Below are 25,766 nucleotides of genomic sequence, written 5' to 3'. Positions count from 1 at the left end.
AGGGAGAGAGAGGCAAGAGAGAGTAAGAGAGAGAGAAAGAGAAACAAATGAAAAGAGAGAGAGAGAGAAACAAATGAAGAGAGAGAAAGAGAGAGAGAGAGCGAAAAAAAGTTCCTTTCATCCTTTTCCCTTTTTTTTCTTCCCTTTTATTCGTACATATGGTAGCTTTGATTCGGTCTCAATAAAGGAGCAAACTCTTTGAAAGCTTTTAAAAAAATGTGAGTGTTAAGAGGATACCGTCGGTGAATAATATTACGTTGGGAAAATTAAAAAAAAAATATACAAGAGAAAAAAAAGAAGAAAGAAGGGGGAAAAAGAAGAAAAAAAAATTATAAATGAAGAATAAGTGTGGTGTCCTGCGCTCTGGGATGTTCTAGTTTTACAATTTAATTTTGCGTCGTGAAATTGCCGAAGGAGCCGCTAAATTAGAATCAAGCAGTTATGACTGGAAATCAAGTTTCCAACGCGAGCAACTCCGACACTCGTTGTCCCCACAGGGATTCGTCGAGATCCTGACAAGTAACCCTTAATGAATCGACGCACGTTTCGAAGTACAACTTTCGATTAAAATCATTCTGATTTCTAAACGCGACGATTTTTGATTCGTACGAAAACATTTATTTACTGAGAAATTCAAATCATTCAAATTTAATCCTTATTATTCGAACCGCCAGGTAATGTTGCCAAACTTAATTTCTTTGTTCTGTTTTATTTTATTTTGTGTATTCAGTATTTATGTTAATACAATGTTTATAAACATGATCTAAAAATTAATTAAAAATTAAATAAATAATATATAATTAAATATAATAAAATTATAAAATATAATTATATAATATAATATAATATAATATAATAATATGATATAGTATATAATTTAATTATATATATTATATAATTAAATTCAAATAATTTAAAAATGATTAATAAAATAATTTTTATTTATAATATTAATATATTAAAATTTACGAAATTTTTCGGAATTGGTTAGTAAATATACTGCAGTATAATATTCTTGAAGTGGAAGGGATTTATATGTTTTTTCATTTTGCTTTTCGAAATTCAAAGATTTTGTGTCTTTCTTCGAGAATAAAAATTGTGAAATTTTTCTTTAATGAAAAATTTGAACCGAAAATTTGAATCAAAATTTAGGTTATGGATACTTTAACTGTTATCTATGTTGCATAATTTTTTCTCCATTTCTCAGTTTTCTTGCATTTATTATAATTTTTTACCAGCTTTTGTTTTCTATTTTGATATATTTTATTCTTTATCTTTTGATTTTGATTTTTTTTTTATAACTTCGATCCAAAGAAAAATAAAAAGGAAAATATATCATGTTTATCATCTCTTTTCTTATTCGTATTAGAATAAAAGATAATTAATTATTTCTAGATTATTATAGGATTTTAGATAAATTCATCATTCCTTCTTTTGCTTTTGATTTTTAGTAATTTTGTTTATTTTCCTTTTATAAACATAAATTCGATATGTTACTTATAATTAGCAAGACTAATTTGTTATTTTCTAGAAAAAGAAAAAGATTCTATCAAAAGTTGATATTTGTATGTATCTACCGTGAGAACATGAGTTTGTAAGATAACAAAGATAAGAATGAAATAATACATGATAAGACAATAGATGCAGTAAAATTTGATCGGTAGGATTTGATAATTCAAGTAACGTGTCAGTATGACCAAACAATGATCGTTAGCTCGATGTTTATTTGTAAGAGGAAAAAGATAATAGGATTGTTGAATTATATTTCAACTTTTAAAAGTTATTATCAAAGGAAATCACGTTAATGCTATGATAAGACAAATTTTAATTTTTTTTTTATTTAAAAAATTTTTTTTATTTAAAAAATCAATACTATCAAACGAATGCAATTAAATGTTTCAATATTATTACATTAATTAAATGTTTAATATTATACGAAAGGCAAAGAAACTTTATTGTTTGCAATAGTTACAAATTTAATGTTGTTTAAACAAAATTCATATTGGATGAAATTTTATCTATGATAGATAACTTAAATGTTAAAGGTTAAACTATATAATGTTGATTTTAAAGCACATTATATTTCTATGAAAGTTTTCATTAAAGCGAGGTGAATAAATCTCATCTACTCTTCTAACAATTATAAATCGCTTGTAAATTATGATCTCCATCATAAATCTGACAAGCCATCGAGTTCTTCTAAGCTACCGATACGCATAGATATCGCGTTTTATTAAAACATCATAGGGATATTGTAGCTACCCACGTAATTAATTTAAACGTCATACCTATACCTTTCATCCTTTGTAGTTCGAAACATTTTTTTTAGCATAAATCAAGTGTGAAGATAACGAAGAAGACATTCGCTCGATTTCCTGGATAATTACACTTATGAAAATAAGTAAAAAAAAAAAACAGAAATATGAATTAGAACAAATAAAATAACATTAAACAATTAATTGATTACTTTTCTGATATTTGTTTTCTTTTTCTTCTTCTATTTTCTTTTTTCTTTTTTAACGAAAATAAAAAAAAAAATAAAATTATGTCTACATTACATTTTTTTCTTTGCATTAAACTTTTCTGTTTTATTGTTTCCAATTGACAATCTTCATAAGAGTCAATGCTTTAATAACAAAGATCAAAAGATAAGAGTTACAAAGATTAAAAATAGAGCGAGATATCTGGTCTTTAAAGTTTGCGGAAGAGAGAAAAAAATAGTGAGAGATCGGCATCATACCCCGAAGCAACTTCTTCCGTTTTAAACCTTTTCCAACGGTTTCGAATGAAACGTGTATATTTGTTTGACTTTCACAACAAAGGAGAAAAAGCCGAGTTGAGTATTTTTCCATTTATTTTTTTTGTATCTCTCTTTCTCTCTCTCTCTCTCTCTCTCTTTCTCTCTCTCTCTTCCTCTCTCTCTCTCTCTCTCTCTCTCTTTCTCTTTCTCCTTCTCTCTCTTCCTCTCTCTCTCTCTTTTTCTCTCTCTCTATCTATTTTTTTCTTTTTCTTATTCTTTTTTTGTTTCATGCTCCTCTCGTCCGATTTTATTCTTAATGGATTCTGTTTCCATTGCAATTCCTTCGGGTTAATCTTATATCACTCTTTTGTTATTTCTCCCTATTATCTGCAAAATCAACCCTTTTTCTATATAGAACGACTCTATATAATACCTGGGAAATTACCACCTGAATCAATTTAGTCAAGCTTTTACGTAGGATACGTTAAGAACAATATAAATAAAATAAATTCCTTAAAATTATTTAGTTATGGCTGGTCGATCATACAGTAATAAGAGTAAGTGATTAGTTATAATGTTGAGAACCATACGAATATTCTTTTTTTCTTCTTTTTTTTTTCTTTGTTTTTTTTTTTAAGCTTTTGCGTTTCTATGCTTTAAAATATCAGGAGAGTTGACAAATATGTATTTAAATTCGATGGCACGTCCGACAATGCGAAAATAACACTGGAATTGTCCGTGATCACGCAAGATTTAACACGATACAAACTACAAGACAACCACTATAAACTAGATTACTTTTTTTTCCTCTGAGTCCTCGACCTAGGAAATTGTAAAATTTCAGGATTAGATGTTTCCCGTCAAGGAAACGCAGACTCTTGGAGTTTCTCATTTTTCTCATTTTCCTTCGGTCGTTGTCCTCGAAAACACATGCTGTTCCTTATCATAAAATAGCAAGATGTATAACTGTAGAGGGTGAATCATTTGACGTTTCTTTGTAAAATATAAATTACTACGTCATTTGTAACCACTAAGGACAATTTTTCTGATACATACTGAGGACTGGAAATGTTTGAAAAATAATGATTATTTTTTTCTTTTTTTTCTTTTTCTTTATTTTATTTATTTGTCCTTTAATATTTTTAATAGAAATATGAGTTGACACGTCCTTGTTGCTTTTTGATTTTTCGCAAGATATATTTTTTTTTTAATTTATTCTTACATTTCTTATACAAAGAATCTTTCGAACGAAGAAAAAAATACAAAGGAAATTTAATATCATTGCCGATGAGTTGAGCTTTGAAATAGATATGCGATATCTGATCGGAATTATGAAACTTCGATGATTATAGCGTATACTATGTTTGCTCGTATGATTCCGACGAGCTCTTGCGATAAATATAATCGATTTGACAAATTTCTTTTATCAACTTATTGCAAGGCGTATATTATAATAATATTTGTTAAAATCTGTATGTGCAAATAAAAAAATTTTAAACGATGTCATTAATTTTATCTTTTAACCATTTTAAAAATTTAATTTATTAAAATATTAATTTTTTACTATTCAAGATAAATACTTATTATATTTGTTTGGAATATGATTTATTACTTTTATTTGTTAACTAATTTGACACTTATATAAACAATATTTTTAATATTAATTCAAAGAACATAATACAACTTATCTTTATTTATTTTCAAATTTTACAAATATAGAATTAAGAGAACAGTATATTACATAATCAATAAAATAATTTTTTTTGATATTTTACATAGACGGTCATCATTTTCGGTTAATCGCTTTGCATGTTTCACATCTATATATGTAAATAATAATAAATTTTCTGTCATTATCGTGTTGCAAAAAAAAAAAGAAAAAGAAAAGGAAAAAAAGAAGAAAAAAGAAAAAAAGGTGAATTATTTCGAATATAACCGATTGTTGGTGACGTTCAAATCGATGAATAATCGTCGTTTTGACTTCCAAAGCAATTCGGTAACATGTCTGCCAAAAGATTTTCGTTAATTATTCTGTATTATCGAGATCTTGTCGTTTATGGGTTTAACCATGACACTTTAAAAACATCGATGTAGTACGTAGTTTTATTCAGAAAAAAAAGAAAACATTTATTTTTTCAAGAATAATTTTTTAATTTTATACTGAAGATCGTTTCGGAAAAAGGAAAAAGAATCACTTTCATATGATTAACTTATCTTTTGAACATTAACTAAATTTATTTTTCTTCTTTTTAAATAAACACTATACAAATATAAAGAAAAAATAAACCCTATAAAAATTTAAAGAAATTGTTTATATTAAATAGACTAAAATTCTACAAATAATTTATTTCTTCTATTAAAAACAATGGATGATTTCAAAGTCATACAGAAATTGTAATTTGTTAATAATGAAGCGTCTTGTTTAATAGTCTCGTCAAAACATGCAAGTACTCGCAAACAACTTGTTCTTTCCACTACGTACGAATTTTGTTCCTGTTGCTTTATGACTTTCATAGTTTTTCTCGTTTACGAATATTAATGTGGTGGTGCTCGATTTAAAATAGCTGCTAGTCGCACGGAAAGTTTAGAAGGCCTGTTTCTCTTTAATGAGAGTGGTCGGAAGAGTTAAAAAAAAAAAGAAAGAAAGAAAGAGAAGAAACAATTTCAATTGTTTCTTTCTTCTCACTCTCAACTTTCTATTGTTTTCTTTGCGTTTGCAACCCAATAGGACGCATAAAAGAACTTTTGAAAAAGATCGGATCTTTCTTTTCCTTTCTTGTATTTATTTGATTGGCCAATAAATAATCTAACGATTTGTTAATATTGTATGATACATTTAAATAAACGATAATAATATTTTTACTTGAAAATTTTCAATAAATATACTATTATCATTTATTTAAATATGTAATATTAATAACAATTTAATATTATATAATAATTCGAAGCTAATATTAAACGAAATTACTTTCTGTTTTCCTGAAAAAACAAAGAGAGAAAAAGAAAAAGAAAAAGAGTACAAGGAAAGAAAAAAAATTCGGATACATCACCATCAGAAAATCTTTTCTCTCACGGGAAATACAGACAGGATATCAGAATTTTTTCTTCTATCTTCTTTCTTCATTATAATCTGTCCGTTCTTACGAATGACGAATGCGTCTTAAACGATACGCTAGTGCTAATTATAATTTCTATATAAATAAAATTTAATCATGTTTGTAATGAGAAATGATCTATCTTTGTCATACTATTATTCGTAAATGCTTCCAAGACATTGTTATAGCATTTAATTGATCGATTCAGAAAAGTATAATAATGATTTTTAAATGGTATCAATAATAAAAAAAAATCATTTTCTTTTTATCTATTTATAAATAGTCGATTTAATATTTTATTTTATATTTAGTATTTAATATTAAATATTATTAAAACATTAAAATTTAATAATGTTTGTTAATAATATAAAATAAAAAAGGCAAAAACAAAAAATTTTGCTTTTTTTGGTTTTGTTGAAAAAATAATATTTATACTCGATTGAAAAATAAGACTTCATAGAAATATATCCCGTTAGGAACGATTTTCTTATTCTCGAACGTAACACGTAAATGCATTTACGTATATATATATTTTATTCCGTTGGGACAGAGCAAGCATACTTTTATTTTTACAATGGTACGCGTATATATCTATCACTGTCGATCCTATCCTTATTCGAACGTATTCCCAGTTTCAGGATGGACATACGCGTAGGATTTTACGTTTCCCCCTTTCTTCATCCCTATCCTTTTCTCATTCCAGTTCCTGAAGGTTGTTTAAATTTATCGTAGAACAACGAGAATTTAAATCCGATCAGCTGTTTTTCTCTTTGTTTCTTTTTCTTCTTTTACCATAAACTACTTATTAATCGCGATAGTTTAAATATCCTTTCACAATATTTTTCGTCAACATTTTCTTGATACATCTTCATCGGAGATAAAACTATGTTAATTAAATTATATAAATTATTAATATATCAAAATGATTTAGATTATGTATTTATTAAAATTTTTCTTCGATATTTCTACTTTTATTTGTAAATTAATTATATTTAAATTATAACTGATTAAATAAACTTATTATTAAAATTATTCTAAATTATTACTCATTAATATGTTTCTTTTATTTTAATAATAAATAATTATTTGTAAGAAATGAAGTTTAAAAACTCGGAGATATACTTTAGCGAACATCGAAATCGATGTAAAGTTTCGTATTCGTAATTGTAATTCACGAATGTCTCTTTCACTTTTCTCTTTTTCTTAGTTGTTATTATTTTGATTATCATAGATCTAAAAAGGATCTAAAAACAACGAGTTTCGTATTTCTGTGATCACTACTAGCTCGATATATATGTACAATATAACAAATACATATAATATATATGTGTATGTGTATATATAATTCCAACTTATTTTTTGTAAAAGTTTAATTGGAGAGTATGGGCGCCTTGAGTTAGCTATAAGAGAAATTATGTTCTTCTTACTTTTTTGAAGAAGTAAAGAAATAAGAAAGAAAATAAAAGAGAGGCAAAGGAGAATGGAAACAAGAACAATGGATCCGTTTCTTTAAGGTTTCTTTTCACTTTTGTTGAGATAATTCATTTACGATTAGCTCAGATAAAGATATGAAAATGACATGTTTTGTTAATTTTATAATATATATATATATAAAAGAATACACGATAATTTTATAATATATATATATATATATATATATATATATATATATATATATATATATATATATGGATGACACGATTTTTATACTTTTTCTCATTTTTGTTGTGTTAATATATTCGTGTTAATTAATCACGAGGATAATTAAAAAATGAAACCTTTTTGCTAATATTAAAAAAAAATTAATTACTCTTTTTAAAAAATTCCTTCTCACTTTTGTTGAGTCAATACATTATTGATTAGTTAAGACAAAGTTATTAAAATTGCTTTAATAAACGTTTATGAAACGTTCTGTTGATTTTATATATATATAATGCCGCTATATATATATATATATATATATATATATATATATAAAAGAATAGAAAACGCATTTATGCACACACGCGTGCGCGCGTTCATTGATGTTGAAACTAATTTAAACAGTTTGATATAACATCGATTTTACCAAATAAATATTTGGCATTTCTTTTTATTACATTTATAAACTACTCACGCAGGATATTACTTAGATAATAACGAAGGATCCCAACAAAAACGAATTTCGTTGGTACGCCCACATGTAAAGAGGAAATAAGCTACGTTTAATAATGATTTCCACGATCGATTGCCGAGCAGCGTTCGTACGGGTGTCTTATTTACTGAAAAATCAAGATTACGCATCGTTGGAACGTCAAACGTATTGAAGCTTTTATCGCTATCTCGTCGGCGATGTACAATAGAACGTATTTACGATGTACTGGGTGGAAAAAAAAGGAACGAAAAGAAGCAGAAAAAAATTCACGACAACGGTGTTTACATATGCTTGCACGTACATTTTATTTTACCTGCGGTTTTTCTTTTAAAAGGTTGTAAATTGAATGCACATTTACGTAGATAAAATGCATCACTTATTCGTTTATCTCATGAGTTAGACGAAAATACAAGGCGAAGAAAATCCGAAGAGTAAATCTGTTATTTTCTTTTTTTTCATTTTTCGTTCGAAAGCTTTCTAATACATCGATCGAAGATGTCGTTTAATTCTCTATCTTTTTTCTCTCTTCCTTTTAAACGTGCCACTATTTAACTTATATATATGTATATATCATATTATATTATTATTTATTTATTATTATTATTATTTTTATTATATAATGTATTTTTTTCATTTAATTTGCACTTAAACATTTCGATCGAAGAAATCATTTATTTTATTTTTTACTTTCTTTTTTTGTATTATCGTTATGACGATATTTATCGCAGTTATTACGACGAGCTAGACGAATCGTGGGAATTAATTAAGGTTAAATAATATTCGCGATCACTTTAACCGGTCGAGGGCGATGCCAACTCGTCGTTAGATATTTTCTTATTGCAGCTTCCTCACTCGGAAAGTTTTTAATATCGTTCGTGAATGTAGATCGCGCGATGACGTATCCGTTTGATGTCGTTCACGTACTGCTTTGAATTTGCTGTTTTTTGTTTTGTTTTATTGTTTTTTTTTCTTCTATTTCCTTTCCTTTTTATTTTTTCGTTCTCTATCGACGTGACAACGAATGGTATTCGGGCTGCTGATGTACCTATGTTTTTTTATTTTTTCCACTCGATTACACTTTAATATTTTCGTTAAAAACGAACGGAAAAGTCCATTAATAACGCACGATAACAATATCGTTATCGAAAATTTAATGATCGAAATTACTTATTATAATAGTGGACATATCATTTTTTTACCAACTCCATTTGTTGAAATAAAAAAAAAGATTCAAAAAATTATTTCGAAATTAGCTGATAGTCGATAATTAATTGTCAATTAACCAGTTTCTAATTGTAATAACGTTACACGATTCATTCATTAATAATAAATTAACAGGAAATATAAGGACGAAATGATCGTATCAGATTTATTTTGCTTATTCTTCTGAAAGAAATAAAGTTATGAAGAAAGGGAATACATATCCCTATTGTCCAATTCGAAGACAGAAATCTTGTAAGAAAACAAGGCAGGGATCGTAGTAACCAAAGCTTCGCGAATGTTTACCTTTTTTTCTAGTACCTCCGAAAGATCGATTCTTTCAAGGACGTTTCGAGTAACGTGTTTTTGAATCATGCGTGTGCGTCAATACTCGTTTCTGTATTACGTAGAAATTGTAATTTTACGAAGTTTTGTATCATAAATAACTATTTTATTCAATTAATAAATTAAAATTATACAATAATTATTTTTATTATCACCCTTGAAATTCAAACACTAAAACTCGTAATAATATTTGAAGTATAATGAGCTTGTACGATGACAAAATATATGTACATATATAATGCGTGTATATATATATGTATATGTATATATATATATATATATATATATATATATATATATGTATATGTATATGTATATATAGATTTAAATCGTAGAATAATTAAGAAAAAAAGAAAAAAAATCAACCGTTAGATATCTTTTCGAAAGATTCCAGGAGCGATTATTTGTTTTTATCAAAAATAAAATCTCTCATGTTATAATTTTATTTCATATTTTCAATTTATTATTTTTTTTTTATTTTTAACGAAAGCACAATCTTGAAGTTATAATCTTGGTTATATTTATATTGTACATTTCGAAAATTTATGAAGGAATTTTTTTCATGTAAAGTAAAACTCAGGATTTTTCTAACGATTTGAGACATCCCCTTTAAGTATTTAGATAACGTTCTCCATGTCGTTATTATATTTCTGAAACAATCACGGAGACTCATATATGTAAATGGGAGAATGATAAATGGGAGAAAGTAAGAAAGTTGAGATTTCGAAGAACGTATCCTGAAGGTGTAACGAAATAAGCTGAACGAGTTTAAAGTCAGTAACAAAGCTTTTAAATTCCTCACGTTTCGTTTATACCAAAGTAATTATTCTCATGATATTTCTTCCCAAGCAGAAGCTGTCACATTGAGATGTAATGTAAATTCAAACAAACCCGCGAGTCTAAACCAATTCAGCAGCTAATCATTATTACTTCAGTTAATTGTCAGGAATAAAGAAGAAAGAGAAAAAAAAGAAAAAAAAATAAGAAAAAGGTTATGAAATTTAGAGTATAATATTTTTTATTACCTTTCTTTTTAATATTTTTTATTATTTTCGACATTCCTACAAAATTATCTTCCAGATCGAATTGCATATTAAATATTCAGAACGGTAGGTAATTGATCGATTAAACGAAATATAAAATTACGTTGAAGATTAAAAGACATTGTATAGATATGACAAATAGTATATTTAAAAATTATCTGAAAAGCTTAAAATTCCAAGATGAATTAAATCTACTATCAATTACAATTCAAGATCTAATTCATTCGATATTTCCGATCAAGTTCTCGCTTCTGATCGATACATCTTCCGATGTTATGCGCGTCATCACACAATTAGAATCGATATAAAATAATTCTCATATCCTTCATAGAACAAAGAACGTGATAAAAACGACAAAAATATCATCCATAATCCGACGAACAATCACATTCGTTTCTCCTATGACAAATCTTGTTACCTGGACATTCGATCTCCGGTCGCCAAATGGGACTAATGAATTTTTGAACATAGGTAACGTTGTACCTATAGCCATTATCCTCGTTACCCTTAACCTGACAACTGATATTCGAGGAATTCTTGAAGAGAGTCAACGGTGGTCCAGTTACATCATCGGGTGGATATATTAAAATCTTCTCGAAACTCGTTTTACCAGAACTATTCTTTGGCTTGACAATCCTAAGATCAACCGAATTACCTGGCCACTCCTTTCGTGAAACATTATTCATTTTGATAGGTCCCCATAATTCTTGAACGCTCGTTTCACTGTCGTACCGACATTCCTGGTATACACGATTCTCATTCAAAGTTTTGCCCTCTAGATTTCCTTTTCTATTACCGAAAGATCGATCCACAGTTTTGACCCTATCGCAAAAGCCCTTGAGCATCCTAATAGAATCCTTTTCAAGTTTTTTTTTCGACTTCGTATCGTGTCTCCTTTCGTGTCGTTTCATGGATCTTCTATAACGATCGTACGGATAGCTAGACGGTAAGGTTTCACGAAAGAACTCTCTACAATCACAATCATCGTTTTCTTCGATTTCGTTTGGTCGAAACGAAGAACGAACGTCAATCGTTCTTTTCGGTGAAAATCTTGGCTCAACGAAGGACGAATCTTTTCCAGACGGATAAGATCCGTCAGTTTTCCTTTTAGTTTTATCATGACGATAGTAGATATCTCGCATGATCTTTAAATTGCTAGACAATTTCTCGTAATCCTCGCTAACTTCCTTCAAACGTTCGTTACATTTCTTCCAGTGATCAAGAAACGGTGTTTTTAAGGATAAATCCTCCTTCTTTTTGCTGATATTTTCTACAGGTTTATCTGGCGAATCGTTTCGAAAATTGTTACTTGGAAGAGAGCTCGTATGTAAGTAATTTTTATCCTCTAGATATTTCTCGTAGTTTGTCGAAATGTCGCATTTTTGACGAATCTGAAACTGCTTACGATTTTCAGGGCAACAGCAGCAGTCATTGCATTTTGTATTGTTTTCCTGTTCGTTGTTGGAACAGCAACATTTCATTAATAGCCTTCCCTCCTTGCTTCGTACCAACTTACACAGCTTTCGATTTCTTATATTATCGATTTTTTCGTTCTCACAAATATAACATAAATCTTTATCTTTGCTAAGATCGCTCGTTTTTATACATTTTGGCTCGTAATGTACTTTCTTTTCAATGAAAGACGATTTATCGTTTTTTCTAGATGACCTTGGAATTTGACAAGATGTCCTTTCGGAAATTATTGGCATCTCCACTAAGTTTTTATCGAAGGTAACTCCTTTGGTCGATTGTGTAGAAGAGAGACTGGTAAAACTTCGAGAGGGAGGATATCGTGACTTGGACTTGGTACATGGTGCATCTTTAAAAATCCAATTGAAGTTCTTCTCGCAAATTTTCTTTTCTTTTCTCTTAGACGACGACAGAACGTCTTTCTCGCAGTTGAAATTTCTCGATTTGTTTGTTTCCTCTTCACAAGAACAAGGTCCGTTGAGCCGAGGACAATATTGGTTATTGGTCGAACCACTGAAATTACTACCGCCGCTCAATCTCTTCTGAAACGAGCTCTCGTTCATTTTATCGACGTAACGATGGACCTCCAACTCCTTTCTACTGTTCACCGCTGCTGCTTCCTCGTGATTGAGGTTAGGGTCGAAGCGTGGATTTATGTAAATTGAATCGGTCGATCGTTTTCTCAAACTCTCCTCGAAACTGTCCCTCTGAACTTCGAGTCCCCTTCGAGTCTCCAAACGATATACCTTGTCTTTCGATCTTGGAACTCGTTGATCAATTCCAGTATCAGGCCAGTCGTGAATAACCTTGATATCGATATTACCTGGATAGTCTCTTGTCAAATCCCTTTTTATATATCGATTATACGATTTTGGAGAAACCAGACGACTAGAATGACGTCTGATTAATCTCGAACCTGCATATGTCACAGGACGATGTGATTTGTTCACGCATGGATGACCAGAAAGTGGCTGGATGTTGCAGTCAACGTCTGTCCTTTCCAATGGGCAACAGGGCTCTCTGTGATCCTTGTTTTTTTTCCTTCTAGGTCTTGCCTTTCTGTATCGTGACCCGAAATCTTGTTTAGCACGCGAGGACTTCATCCTTTTTCCTTTGACATCTCTAATCGAACGTCTGACATTCTCGAATTCTCTAACAGAGCTGCTTCTATAATCGTCGTCGCTGCTGATTTCACGACAATAATTACTTTGGATATACCTGAAGTAATTCAAGAAGTCTTCTCTCTTTAAATTCTCAGTCGCCTCTGTTCTTAATTGTTTTTCGTAATTGTCAAACCATCTGATTTCTTCCTCACAATCGCCGTTCTCTTCTTTTTCGAAATGAGTCACCTCCACTTTTGGTTGGTCCATCGACATTTTTAATTAATTCTCCCCGACGAAAGTTTGTAACGTCCATCAACTGACTTCTCTACGAGATTCCATCTTTTTGAGTGTCCTTTAAGGAACATTCTTTCCTTGATTAACATAAAATTTTTTGGATTGTGGTTATGAGGATTGCTGTTAAGATCAAGAAGGTGCGTATTAAGCTCTGAACAGACGATTGTGATATTAGGTTATGCATATGTATGTTTGACGTTGAATTGATCGAAATTCAATTTTTTACTCGATATTTGTTATCCTTATTTTAATAAGATAATTAAAAATTAAAGAAATTAAACAATTACTTTTAGATATTTCATTTGTCACATACGTATTATTTGTCAAGTATTATTAATAATTATTATATTCAATATGTGTATATATATAAAAATTAGAAAAACATTTTTTAGTTTAAAAATAATTTTTTTAAATTAATTCTTACTTATTGCATAAAATGTATCTATTGTGTTATTAAGAACTATTGTGTTTTTAAGAACCCTTCTATCAATATAGGCCAACGATTGCAAAATGCGTCTTACCAGTAATCGTCCGTCGACGCGTGCCGTAACCTATAAAGAAGGAATCCCACATCCTTGCTATAAAAAAAAAAAAAAAAACAAAGAATAAAGAATAAAAAAAGAGAACATCTAATGTAGAACGTAATGTGAAAAGTGTATGAAAAGAAAGTTAAGATGTTCCTGAGTTCATTGAATTCTCCATGAAATATCGAACGGCTCAAAGAAGAATGAAAAATAAAAGAAAAATAAAATCGATATCGAACTTTTTTAACAACTTTCCAAGTCGATTACTCGAAGATTAACACGCGAATAAATGGAAAGTTTCTTTTCGAAACGAGCTTTTTTTCTTTTTCTTTTTTATGTGAAAAAGAGAATCCAAATGAGAAATCAAAATGAGAATCCAAAACGAAAATCCAAAAGAAATTTGAATAAATATTGAGTAGATATTTTACCAAAAGATAAACTTGATTTATTAAATTTTTTATCATAATTGTCTAACGCGAAACTATCAACTCCGACAAATGAAAATAACTTAATAAGTTAATGTCAGCTTTTTCTTTCTTTTTTTTACAGTTTTTAAATCTTTCTTGATAAATTTTTCCTACAAGTGATTAATCAGAACAATTCTATCAATCTTCTTTTTTTATCCAAGCTTTCATAGAATTAAAACGTAATATTAGAATTATGAAAAAAATTTCGTTGGTTATGTTCGTTAATGAGCGAACCTTATAAGCCAAGTGACATTTAACCCTACAACCGGAAGATGAGGTGACCTTGTTGACGGTAAAGGTAAAGCTCACCTGTTCGATAAATATGTAAGCTATTTTCTGTCACTCAGGTATAGTAAGATACAAGTACATGAGGAACAGCTTGGACACTCTTTTACTTTTAGTTTTGTAGATACACACACACACACACACACAAAATATATATCGGTAATCAGTCAAGGAGACCTCATTTATATATAACTATATTGCTGCATGTACTTATATATTTACCATCTATATGTATTCACATATGACGTAAATTATATATAACACATATATATCGTACATGTCATAATTCGCTCTATACTTAAATCAAGTTTGAAACATGTTGCAATGTTATATGTTAACACTTGGTTAAAAAAAAAAAAAAGAAAACCACGAGAGACTAACTTGTCCCTTGTCGATTTCTTTCTCAAGATCGTAAAAAGGCTCGTTTTGCGATCGCTTACGAGCACTTTTTGAGATAAATCGTTTCCGCTGATCGACCACTTGTTCGATAAGTGTAAAATACCCAACTTCAACTACTACGTACGTACTCGAGAGACAGAGAGTTAAGTACTATAGATAAAGATCTTTCTTAATTTCTACTGCGTGGTCAATTGGGAGAACGTAAGCGAAAGATAAGATTGATTGCCGTTTACTCGAAAAAGGAGCAAAGAATTGTAGTGATGCTTTACGAGAGTGTTTTTAAATCTTGCTGAGCTATAAAATGGTGTATGTGTTCAACATTACCCGGATGAGCGTGATTATAATTTGACAAATGTGTTCTTGGTATAGGAAGAAGATTAAAAAACAAAAAAAAAAGATAAACATAGACTGATTCTCTTAGTATATTGTATTATTGTAATACTTTCTCTCTCTTTCTCTCTCTTTCTTTACTTCTCTTTTTAAATAATTGTATCCGATTAAATCGTACCAAAAAATTCGTGTTTTAATCTGGGCCACTGCTCTAGCGAAAATCGTTAACGAAATTAACTCGCCATTACGAGATCGAGAACAACGTTGCATCTGAATTGTTTGCGTAGCCGCTTTTCATTCCTCATAGGTCGACCTTTAATATAATATATCTTGTTAATCGAGATGATATGTAATTATCTTTGCTGTATCCTAGGGTTAATTATATCGATCTTTCATGTCACTTTCATGTCGTTTTGCGGATTTATATCCTTTATTATCTATACAACAATAGAAAAATAATTTGATCTTTCAATGAAACTGCATGTATTTATTCTCATATGTTTCAACTTTTTCTTCCTCTGATCTTGAAGTTTCACCTAGTTAGAGAAAGTTCGTCTTCGTTGATTATTCAAACAAATATCGTGTTGGTATAAGTATTTATGCGTTGGTGGATATGCAGAAGACAAGCAGCCGAAATTGCATACGAGGATTCCACCCTCGGCGATCCTCTCTATCTACCTACATTTCTGGTGTTCTGGAAATTTGATTCGGTCGAAACTCCCATCGCTATTCAATGTATGCCGCTAAAACGGCACATGTGCGATTTACTCGCTGCTCCGCAGTCACAAACGTATTTATTAGATTTCTACCATCTAATTCTACCATGCTTTATGTTTCGTCATAAAGTCACGCCCTATTCTCTGTCTACATGGTGTTCTTCGTTCGCACGAAAAGGAATCCGTGATAATCGAATTATGTTCAGATTTAACAGTCCGCTTGATTCATCCCTAATGAGGGAGGGAGATAGATAGAGAGAGAGAGAGAGAGAGAGAGAGAGAGAGAGAGAGAGAGAAAGAGAGAGAGCAAATTTTTTTCTTTGGAATATTAATTCAGGAAAAATGAAAGAATGAAAAAATTTTTTTAATTCAATATAATTCATTGAAATGTAAGATAAAATAAATGAAATTACCAAATTGTTAATTAAACGTTATTTAAATTAATTATTAAAAGTAAACCAATATACGTAATGTTTAGATAAAAATGAATTTAAAAAATGATCAAAGATCCAAACAATTTTTTACTTTTAATTATTAAAGTTTAAGTAACGAAGAAGAGTAAAACGATAACCGGTAAAATTTGAATATTTTGGACGGTCGTATTTTACATTTACAAGCAGACACGGGACTCTTTATCGAGTCTGGAAGCAATGAAATTCTTTTCTCGCGTTAACACCCTCTGCATTAGGTCTTACTTAGCTAGTTAATTTGAAATTAAAGTTAAAATACCGGCAATGTGGTAGGATTAAAATAAAATAATTATAAAATAAATATACTTGAACGATACGACGTAACTTTCATTATTTCTTGTAAAACTTGTTAGAGGAAGGTAAATAGATAATACGTAGACATATTTTAGAACTACGATCGATTGGCATCTTTTCTTTCTTCTTCTTTTGTTTTTATAGAACATTGGATCGAAGGGCAACTATTTTTCCAGAAAACGGTAGACAATGATTCATTGAAAAAAAGAAAAAAAAGAAAGGAAAAGGAAAAAAGATGAAAAATCGAACTCGACACCATTTTCTCGAGACGAGTTAATGCGAACATAGTCCATGTTCTTCTCTGATGATAGGCGTGGGTGAATCAGGGAAACACGTATTATGCAAGACCTTCATACTATCTCTTTGCACGCATCGCTCTCGTTACATATACAACCCATGTAAATACCAACGCAAACTTGCGAACAATGCGAACTAGAGATCTACACACGCTCACGGATGAATTATTTCTTCTCTTTTTATTTTTCTTTGATCTTCGTCGAATCACTGAAATATTGCTGAACATATATACCTTTGCTATTTGTACCTTACAAAAGAATATATTCTTTCGAGAGATACGTTGAAAAAGAAATAATATTGCAACCAAGAGATTCATTCGAGCACCTAAATATTCTCTTTTCGATCTTCCCAATTGAATGATTGCACCAACTCTATGTCTACAATATATAGTATTCTCCCACTTGGTCGTTGAGTTAAACAAGAAAACAATTATTATTAATTATTTGATACATTGATACATATTTGATACGTGGCTCATTAATAAAAATTATTATTTATAATCATTTTTTTATATAGTCTACTGATTCACATAGTATTGTACTCCTATATCCTATATCGAACGAGACTTGACATTCTTTAGAATGACATATTAATAATCTTTTATAACACAATTTTATATTTTTGTTAGAATAGATTATGTGAAATACAATATATATAAAAAAGAAAGATAAAGAGTGTAAAAAAATGTTACGTTATAATAATTATTCTAATTCATTTATCTTTAATAATACAAAATATGAGAAACGTGTGATACGAACGAAATATTAATTAATTTATAAATTAATAAGCAATATAATAAAATACGATGTCGGCGAAAGTGAATAAATGCTTCAACTATAGCTTAGTTAATAGAACGAGAGATACTTCAGAAAAGAAAAAAAAAAGAGAAAAAACCACGATGACGTCTATCGCGTTAGAAAATCCTGGATCGTCGACTTTAAAATCGAAGAGTCTGTTGGACAAACTCGCTTTCAGAACGATTATACGAGCGACCGGCCCGTAGTGAGAAACACAAGCTCTCACAACGAGCGCTTCTCTTACGGTGTTGTAATATCAGCGATGGTATCAATCGACTCCCCATTTCACCCTCTTTCATCCCTCCTCCATCTTTCTTTCTCGATAGAGTATCGAAGTCATCCTTTTTCTCTTCTATCTCTCTCCCTCTCATTTTCGCTCCGTTTATTCTACATGAGCAACGTAGCAAGCTACTCGAGTCCTCGAGTGCTCATGCTACTACAACCCTTATGTAAACTTCGTCTATGATTAAATTTTACACGAGAAATTTCGTCAATCCTAAAAATAATTCTAAACACGAAAGCAAAATACCGATGAATATTCGTCTAACGGTGTGTAATGGTTCTCTCTCTCTCTCTCTCTCTCTCTTTATCTGTCTTTCTTCAGCCGCTTTAAATTTTCTCTTAAAACATGTTTCGAATAAAGATTCGGCGATTCCATCATTACGATGTTACGTATGCGTGTTCTTGTGTTTAACGAGAATTTATGTAATAATAAGGAGAAATTATTTTATGATTTCATTTTGAAGGTATCAGATTGACGATTTTTGAAGTGTTTCTTTCGGATAGAAATGTATGATGATTGAAAATGAAATTGATAGAGTTGATAAAGAAATACATGTAATTATCAACTTCATTATTTTTTTTATAAAAATAAATATATTCTTATTCGAATTCAAAGATAGAAATATAGTAATGTATATAAAAACTTTCGTGTGTGTGTATATATATACGTATAAAAACAAAAATAAAAACTCGGGGAAAATATAAAAAACTATGACTTCCTTTAGATATAAAATATTTGCGAAAAATTAAAATCCTAAATATCGATCAAAAATATTTCGTCGGACATTCGAGATATCATAATCGTAAAGAATTTCAAATGAAATAATCGACATGCGTAATTCGTGTGAAAGCTTATGTTTTTTGCCTGTTGAATGTTATATAATAATTAGCGAACAACAAAGTGTGTCTTGCAAAAAAGAAAAAAAAAAATAGGAAACGGAAGTTAAACCATTTTTTCTTTCGTATAATTTTACTATTTCATTTAGTCAAATTAATTAATTGTAGGTATACTTCGAGATAAAGAGAAAATGAGAAAAGTTCTCTTTTTGCGATATAATATATGTACAAATTGTGAATATGATAATATTCGTGTTCTTTATTTTTAGAACTATATTATGCCCGATAAATATTTTTTCACATAATTTTTTTCAAATAGTCATGAGAGTAAGAGAGAGAGAGAGAGAGAGAGAGAGAGAGAGAGAGAGAGAGAGAGAGAGAGAGAGAGAGAGAGAGAAAGAGAGAAAGAGAGAAAAAGAGAGAGAGAAAGAGAGAAAAAGAGAGAGAGAAAGAGAGAAAAAGAGAGAAAATAGAGATGGATGAAATATGTAGGTAACTTAAATGTCAATTTGTCATTCCCAACATTTGGAATAATTTTGTATTTCACAAATGCTCTGGTTCGTTTAGTGTTAGATTATGACGAAATGTCAACTCGACTTGTTGTTTTTTGTTTTTTCCTTTTATTTATATCACTACTAATATATGAGGATTTCTTGGAAATGTTTCATCTCGTGTAAAAGAAGGAAACGAAGAAAAAGAAAAAGAAAAAAAAAGGAACAAAAAAAAATTATGTATTTATCTTAGGTGACATAAAACATTCTTATATCTTGCGTAACTTCTCTATTCAGGAACTTCATTTTATGCTTTGTGCACGTACAGAGATTATCCTATTGCATCGTACCGTTTCAAAAGGAAACAGTAACGGTGAAAAGTCAGTCGTGATACAAAATTCATGTCGAAGAGAGAGAGAGAGAGAGAGAGAGAGAGAGAGAGAGAGAGAGAGAGAGAGAGAGAGAGAGAGAGAGAGAGAGAGAGAGAGAGAGAAAGAGAGAGAGAGAGAGAGAGAGAGAGTTCTATGCATGAATAATGTTTTTTTTCTTTTCTTTTTTTTCTTCCTACGTTTATACTTTGTAAATATTTGCATGTTATATGACGTGATAAATTTCCATCGGTTTTCTCATAGTCATTACAGCGTTGACATCGTCAAATCATATCTTTAAAATAAAGTCTGAGACAAAAGAGAAATAATATATTATATAAATTTATATAATAAGATCATTAACTTGACCATGTAGTAGTATACTAAGGAGGGACAATCGAAATGTGGTATGTTTGACCCATCGATAAATTAATTAACACGTTAACGAGGTCAACGTGACTCTCATCCATTTTCGTCGAACGAGAGCTTCACGGATTCTATAATTTATAACTATAATAATAGTAATTTGTTAAATCACGTTCCTCGAATATTTCCACACTTATTCATGCTTAGGAAAGATCAACGAGAACGTACTTATTCTCTCTTCTTTGGAAGGAACGCGAAAATCGAAGGCACGCGATTAAATCTATCGCGAAGTATCATTATCCTCTCGACGATGTTGGTTAAAAATAATTCACCGAATGAATCCAATCAGCGTAACGTCGGCTCTCGTTCATTGCTGCAAAAAGAAAAAAAAATAAAGGAAAAAGAGAATGAAAAAAGAAAAGAGAAAAAAAAATACGCTAAGAGTCAACGCTTTAATTGCATGGATATGAACGAGCTCTTATAAAGATTCGAGGAGAAATATAAAAAAGAAAAGCAAAGTTATACATTCATCATGGATGTCAGATTTCTTTTCTTTTTTATTTTTTTTACAACAACATTCGCCACCGGTCGAATTAACTTCGACCCCATGAAAATAACAGAAAACGATTGAGTTTTCTCGACACAGATATATATATAATATATACATAAAAAATTTCATCATGGTCATTGAGATTTCGTATCAAATATTCGTCGATTTTTATAGAATTTTAATGACGTTTTTAACCTTGTTCACCTCCGGCGAAAACCATTTTTTTCGTTCATTCCTCGGTTGAGCTAGTTTTTGGATACCAAATGTGTCACTCTTTTGCAAATAACTGAGATTTTATTGGCACTTGTTTATTCATAGAACACGTAACTCGAATCTTCAGATTCTTTACTTTCTCTTATTTTTTTCTTTTTTTTTTTGATAATACGTATAAAACGGTATAATAAAATTTTTCTTGAATTATAACAGAAAATAAGTATTAACAATGTAAAATAAACAATGTAAACAATGATTATTGTTTCTTACAGAATGTTCATCAGCTCGTTCATCTTACTCGCAACGTCGATCGTTCTTTCATTTGCCGAGGATTTGTCTTCGAACAATCCGTTTTCTATCAAACGTGGTCCGATGAATTTTCAAGGTATACGTGGTAGAAAAGATGATCTCACATCTATTCAACACGGTGGTTTATCCAAAAGAACACCCATGAGTTTTCAGGTAAAATTTTGTTATTCGAAAAGAAAAAGAAAAAAGAAAAAGAAATAAATTTATTGTATGTTCGTCAATTAAATTCTTTTTTTTAATCCTATTCGAAACATGTTTAGGGTATGCATGGGAAAAAGGACTTAATTAACAATGAGGACAATTTTCCACATGAGGTAGAAATATCTAATAAACGAGCACTTATGGGATTACAAGACATGAGAGGAAAAAACAATTTTCTAATTCCTGACTTCGAGGATGCTTATTTCCAAGATAATTATGACAAGCGAGCACCAATGGGATTTCAAGGTATGAGAGGAAAAAAAGCTATGTCTGATGATGAGTATTATAAACGTGCACCAATGGGATTTCAAGGAATGAGAGGAAAAAAATCTCTCGAAGAAGTACGTATAGGCATTTAGTCGTTACCTAGTAAGGTAGAGCTTATTGCTTAATACTTTGAGTGCTACCATAGGAAACGTATATGTGTGGCAGTTTTTAATCAGACGGGAATGATTTCGTTATTATATATATATAATAGAAAAAATGTTTAAAAAATGTTAAAAAATGTATAAAGTTAAATGGTGTCAGTTGGTGCATAATACGCAAATAATTTTATGTATTTTTATACATCGATGCATCAGAAAAATGCATTTGCATTTTTTTTAATGAAAATCTATATCTTTGACTGCAATCGAAATTGATTGACAGTTGATGCAGTCAAAAATATAGCATTAAAAAATATTCGCATTAAAAAAAAATGCAAATGTATTTTGCTAATACCTAAAAGTTTTTTTTTGCATATTATGCATCATTCGATAACATTTAAGTTTGATTCATAACATTTTTATTTATTTTCAATTGTTCAGAAGATATAATCTGTTCCAGTTATGTGGAACATCCTGTATATATATAAAATATATATATATAATAATAATATATATATATATAATATGCGATTGAAAACAATGAAACTTTGATTTCTTTTCTTTTTTTTATAATTATTAAGCGTTAATCGTTTAAATTTTCCGCCAATTATATTAATAATGTACTGAATATATATACATACATACATACATATTTAAAACAGAATTATCAAAAATTACATAATTTTTGAATTATATTATCGCATGAAGTTCATATACTTATTGATTTGTCAATCTCACTATTGAAGCATGTTTGACATTTAAAATATTAATAAATTCACTTCGTAATATAAGATTAATATAATAGAATGACGATTTATCAATCTATCTATCTATGTATGTAAATCGTACGTAATCAATTACGTTTCTCATGGTATACAACATGAATCATCAATAATGATTCTAAAATGCAATTGATGCTCGAATAGGTACTAGAGGAGATCGAGAAGAGAACGTCAAAAGGATTCCAAGGTATGAGGGGTAAGCAAACCCACTTGTTCGACTATCCAGAAGAATATGAGAAGAGGTCATTGGAGATGGGATTTCCAGGTATACATGGAAAGAAAGAAGCATTCCCAATGGAGTGGGAGAAAAGAGCTCCCATGGGATTTCAGGGAATGAGAGGAAAGAAGGCTCTCTACGATGAAATGATAGAAGAACTAGAAAAACGTGCTATTATGGGTTTACAGGTAAGCTGATTAATCTCCACATTATTATTATATCGACCCTACAAATTATCAAAAGAAACGTTCACATTTATTTTTTGTGTTTGTTTGTTTTTTTTTTCGAAAATAGGAGATCGTGGTTCGGGTATATATTAATAACTTTAATTTCGATAACTTTTAGGAAATTCAAGAAAGGGAGGGCATCAATGATAATTATGTGGATTATTTCATGGATCCGATCGATTACGAAAAAAGAGCGCCGATGGGTTTCCAAGGTATGAGGGGTAAAAAGGATAGTGACAAACGTGCACCCATGGGTTTCCAAGGTATGAGAGGCAAACGAAACGTCATACAACTTTATGGAATCAATGAGAAAACAGCGCAGACGGAATTCCAAGGTAAATCTCTATTGTGAATATATTTAATAAATAAATAAATTAGAAAGTGGAGTTTTGATAAGCTTTTTGTTTTTTCGGAACGAACATACCACTCCGTTATTTTCTTTTTCTCTTTTTTTTTCTTTTTCTTATTATTTCGTCGGTACAAAAAAAAAAATAAGATAGAGTAATTCTCTTGATCGATGGTACATACGAAAATAAAAATAGACGAAGAGAAAGAGAGAGCACTTAGATTAGAATTTTTTCTATGGCGGAACTAAAGAGAAAAGAAAAAAGAGGAAAAAAAATAATAATAAAATAATTAACAATGATAAATAATTAACCTTGATGACCATGGCCCATTCTTGAAATATTTCTTCGAGCAGGCGATACAAACGATAGAAGAGACGGCGTATCGTCATACCAATTTGAAAAGCGATCGCCCTTCCGATATTTCGGAATTCGCGGTAAGAAAAATCCACGATGGGAGATTCGGGGAAAATTCGTAGGCGTGAGAGGCAAAAAATGGGCGAGAGCTCCATACGTGGACAACGGCAGCCTCAAAAATGTTTTTGATAACATCAAAAGGATCGACGTGAAGACGGGCCCGACCGTGGCATTAGGTAATTTTAGAGTTTGAATAAAAGGAAAAACAATATATATATACATATATATATATATATGTGTGTGTGTGTGTATAGATATACAAATAAATAATTCAATAATTATTATAAAAATAAATGTTTCATACGAATCACGCACTTTGTTTCTTCTCTTACTCAAATCAGTCGTTTTCATAAAAAGAAAAAACAAAAAAAAATGATAATTATAATAATAATAGTAACAATCATCAAAAAAAGGGCCATTGTCAGTCTTTTTATCGGCTTCTATTAAATTTCATTCTCTAGTGTTTTAGGGATTAATATTTTTCATCTACTAGCATGTATTTTCTTTAGGTTTTCAAGCTCTCTTCTATTATATTTCTATCAAACTTTGGAGTTATTGAACATAACTTTATTTAACTACCATTCGAAATATTTATAACTTTTTCATTAACGTCTTTCAAATAACCTTTTATTCTCATCGATATCAAATAACTGGCTTAAAATTACTATATTTATAACTTCATATTTTCATTTTTATTTCTTATTCGTTTTCGTATTGTTTCGTTTTATATAACATTCATGTGTAACATTCATAACGAATATTATGATATATATATATATATTGTATCGATTATTCGTTAAAATTGAAAATTTGTTTTGAGAATATAACAAATTCTGTAATATATTTTATATGATCATTAGCACATTATTCGATTTTATTGAATAATATATTATTCAAATAAGACATATTTGAAAGGATATAGAAAATAATATTGAGTTAAAAGTGGATAATACTTTTATTCTTCTGTTTTTTAATATATCATTATTCTCTTCGAAATAAGATTATATTTCAAAATATCAGTTACCTCACTCATTATTTATTATTCGTTGTAGAAATTAAAAGTGCCCACATCCACTTTCCATAAATCGAGAAAGAATGCGAGATCTGTTCGTATGATCAATTTTCTGTCTTAAAAAAAAAAAAGAAACCAAAAAAAAACAAAACAAACTCTAAAAATTTCAATTTAAATTCATTCGTTAGATCGATTTGTAAAATAATTTAATTCGTTATAAATCATTTTAAGAGTAGATCTTCTAAGAGAGCAAGATTTAAGATGTTTAATTGTGAAAATATTAAAAAATTTATGATTTATATATGTATCTGTGCGTTTTACTTGCGAGTACAGAAATATTTTTTTTTTCACTTCATAATGAAAACTCGGGGGAGTATATGAATCACGTGACATTTTCAACAAAACTGTGTATTATCTGAATACCGACGACGAAACAATAATAATGCAAGGACTACTTTAAAAGTTTCTCCTTCGTGTACGTATGTATATGTATATATATGCGCGAATATGTATGTGTCTATATTCATCATCGTATATATTTTGTGTGTGAGCGATCAAGTCGGTACATACTTGGAGGTAGTATTGTTTAAAGTCTCTCTAACTTCATTGTTTCGTTTATATGAAGGTATCGTGTCCTGATAATAAATAATGAACCACCAATGAAGAAAACTTTCGAAATTCGATAATTTATGTGAGAGGTCTTAATCGGTCTCAAAGGTTAAGAAACTATGTATGACTTTCCAAAAGATACTTCGAATTCCAACTTAATGTCGAATTTCTTA

General features: G+C 29.7%; 1 protein-coding gene across 4 annotated transcripts in view; it reads left to right on the top strand.

Moving 5' to 3' along the window:
* The window catches only part of LOC124950572 (tachykinins), a 44,855-nt gene that overhangs the window by 15,650 nt on the left and 3,439 nt on the right, over nt 1–25,766 (top strand). Inside the window, exons 2-7 of one of the 4 annotated variants that reach the window (XM_047497467.1) lie at nt 21,383–21,572; nt 21,680–21,961; nt 22,912–22,954; nt 23,033–23,172; nt 23,330–23,546; nt 23,912–24,148. In XM_047497467.1, the coding sequence (XP_047353423.1) occupies nt 21,384–21,572; nt 21,680–21,961; nt 22,912–22,954; nt 23,033–23,172; nt 23,330–23,546; nt 23,912–24,148 (1,108 nt within the window). In that variant the 5' untranslated portion in view covers nt 21,383. Of the gene's footprint in view, nt 1–21,382; nt 21,573–21,679; nt 21,962–22,911; nt 23,173–23,329; nt 23,547–23,911; nt 24,149–25,766 lie in introns of all 4 variants that reach the window. The other 3 variants (XM_047497466.1, XM_047497465.1, XM_047497468.1) reach the window with 3 other exon arrangements.

The sequence above is a fragment of the Vespa velutina genome, chromosome 7, assembly GCF_912470025.1.
Source record: "Vespa velutina chromosome 7, iVesVel2.1, whole genome shotgun sequence".
Taxonomy (NCBI): Eukaryota; Metazoa; Arthropoda; class Insecta; order Hymenoptera; family Vespidae; genus Vespa; species Vespa velutina.
Note: the sequence above shows the minus strand (reverse complement) of the source record. Positions and strands in the feature narration are given on the sequence as shown.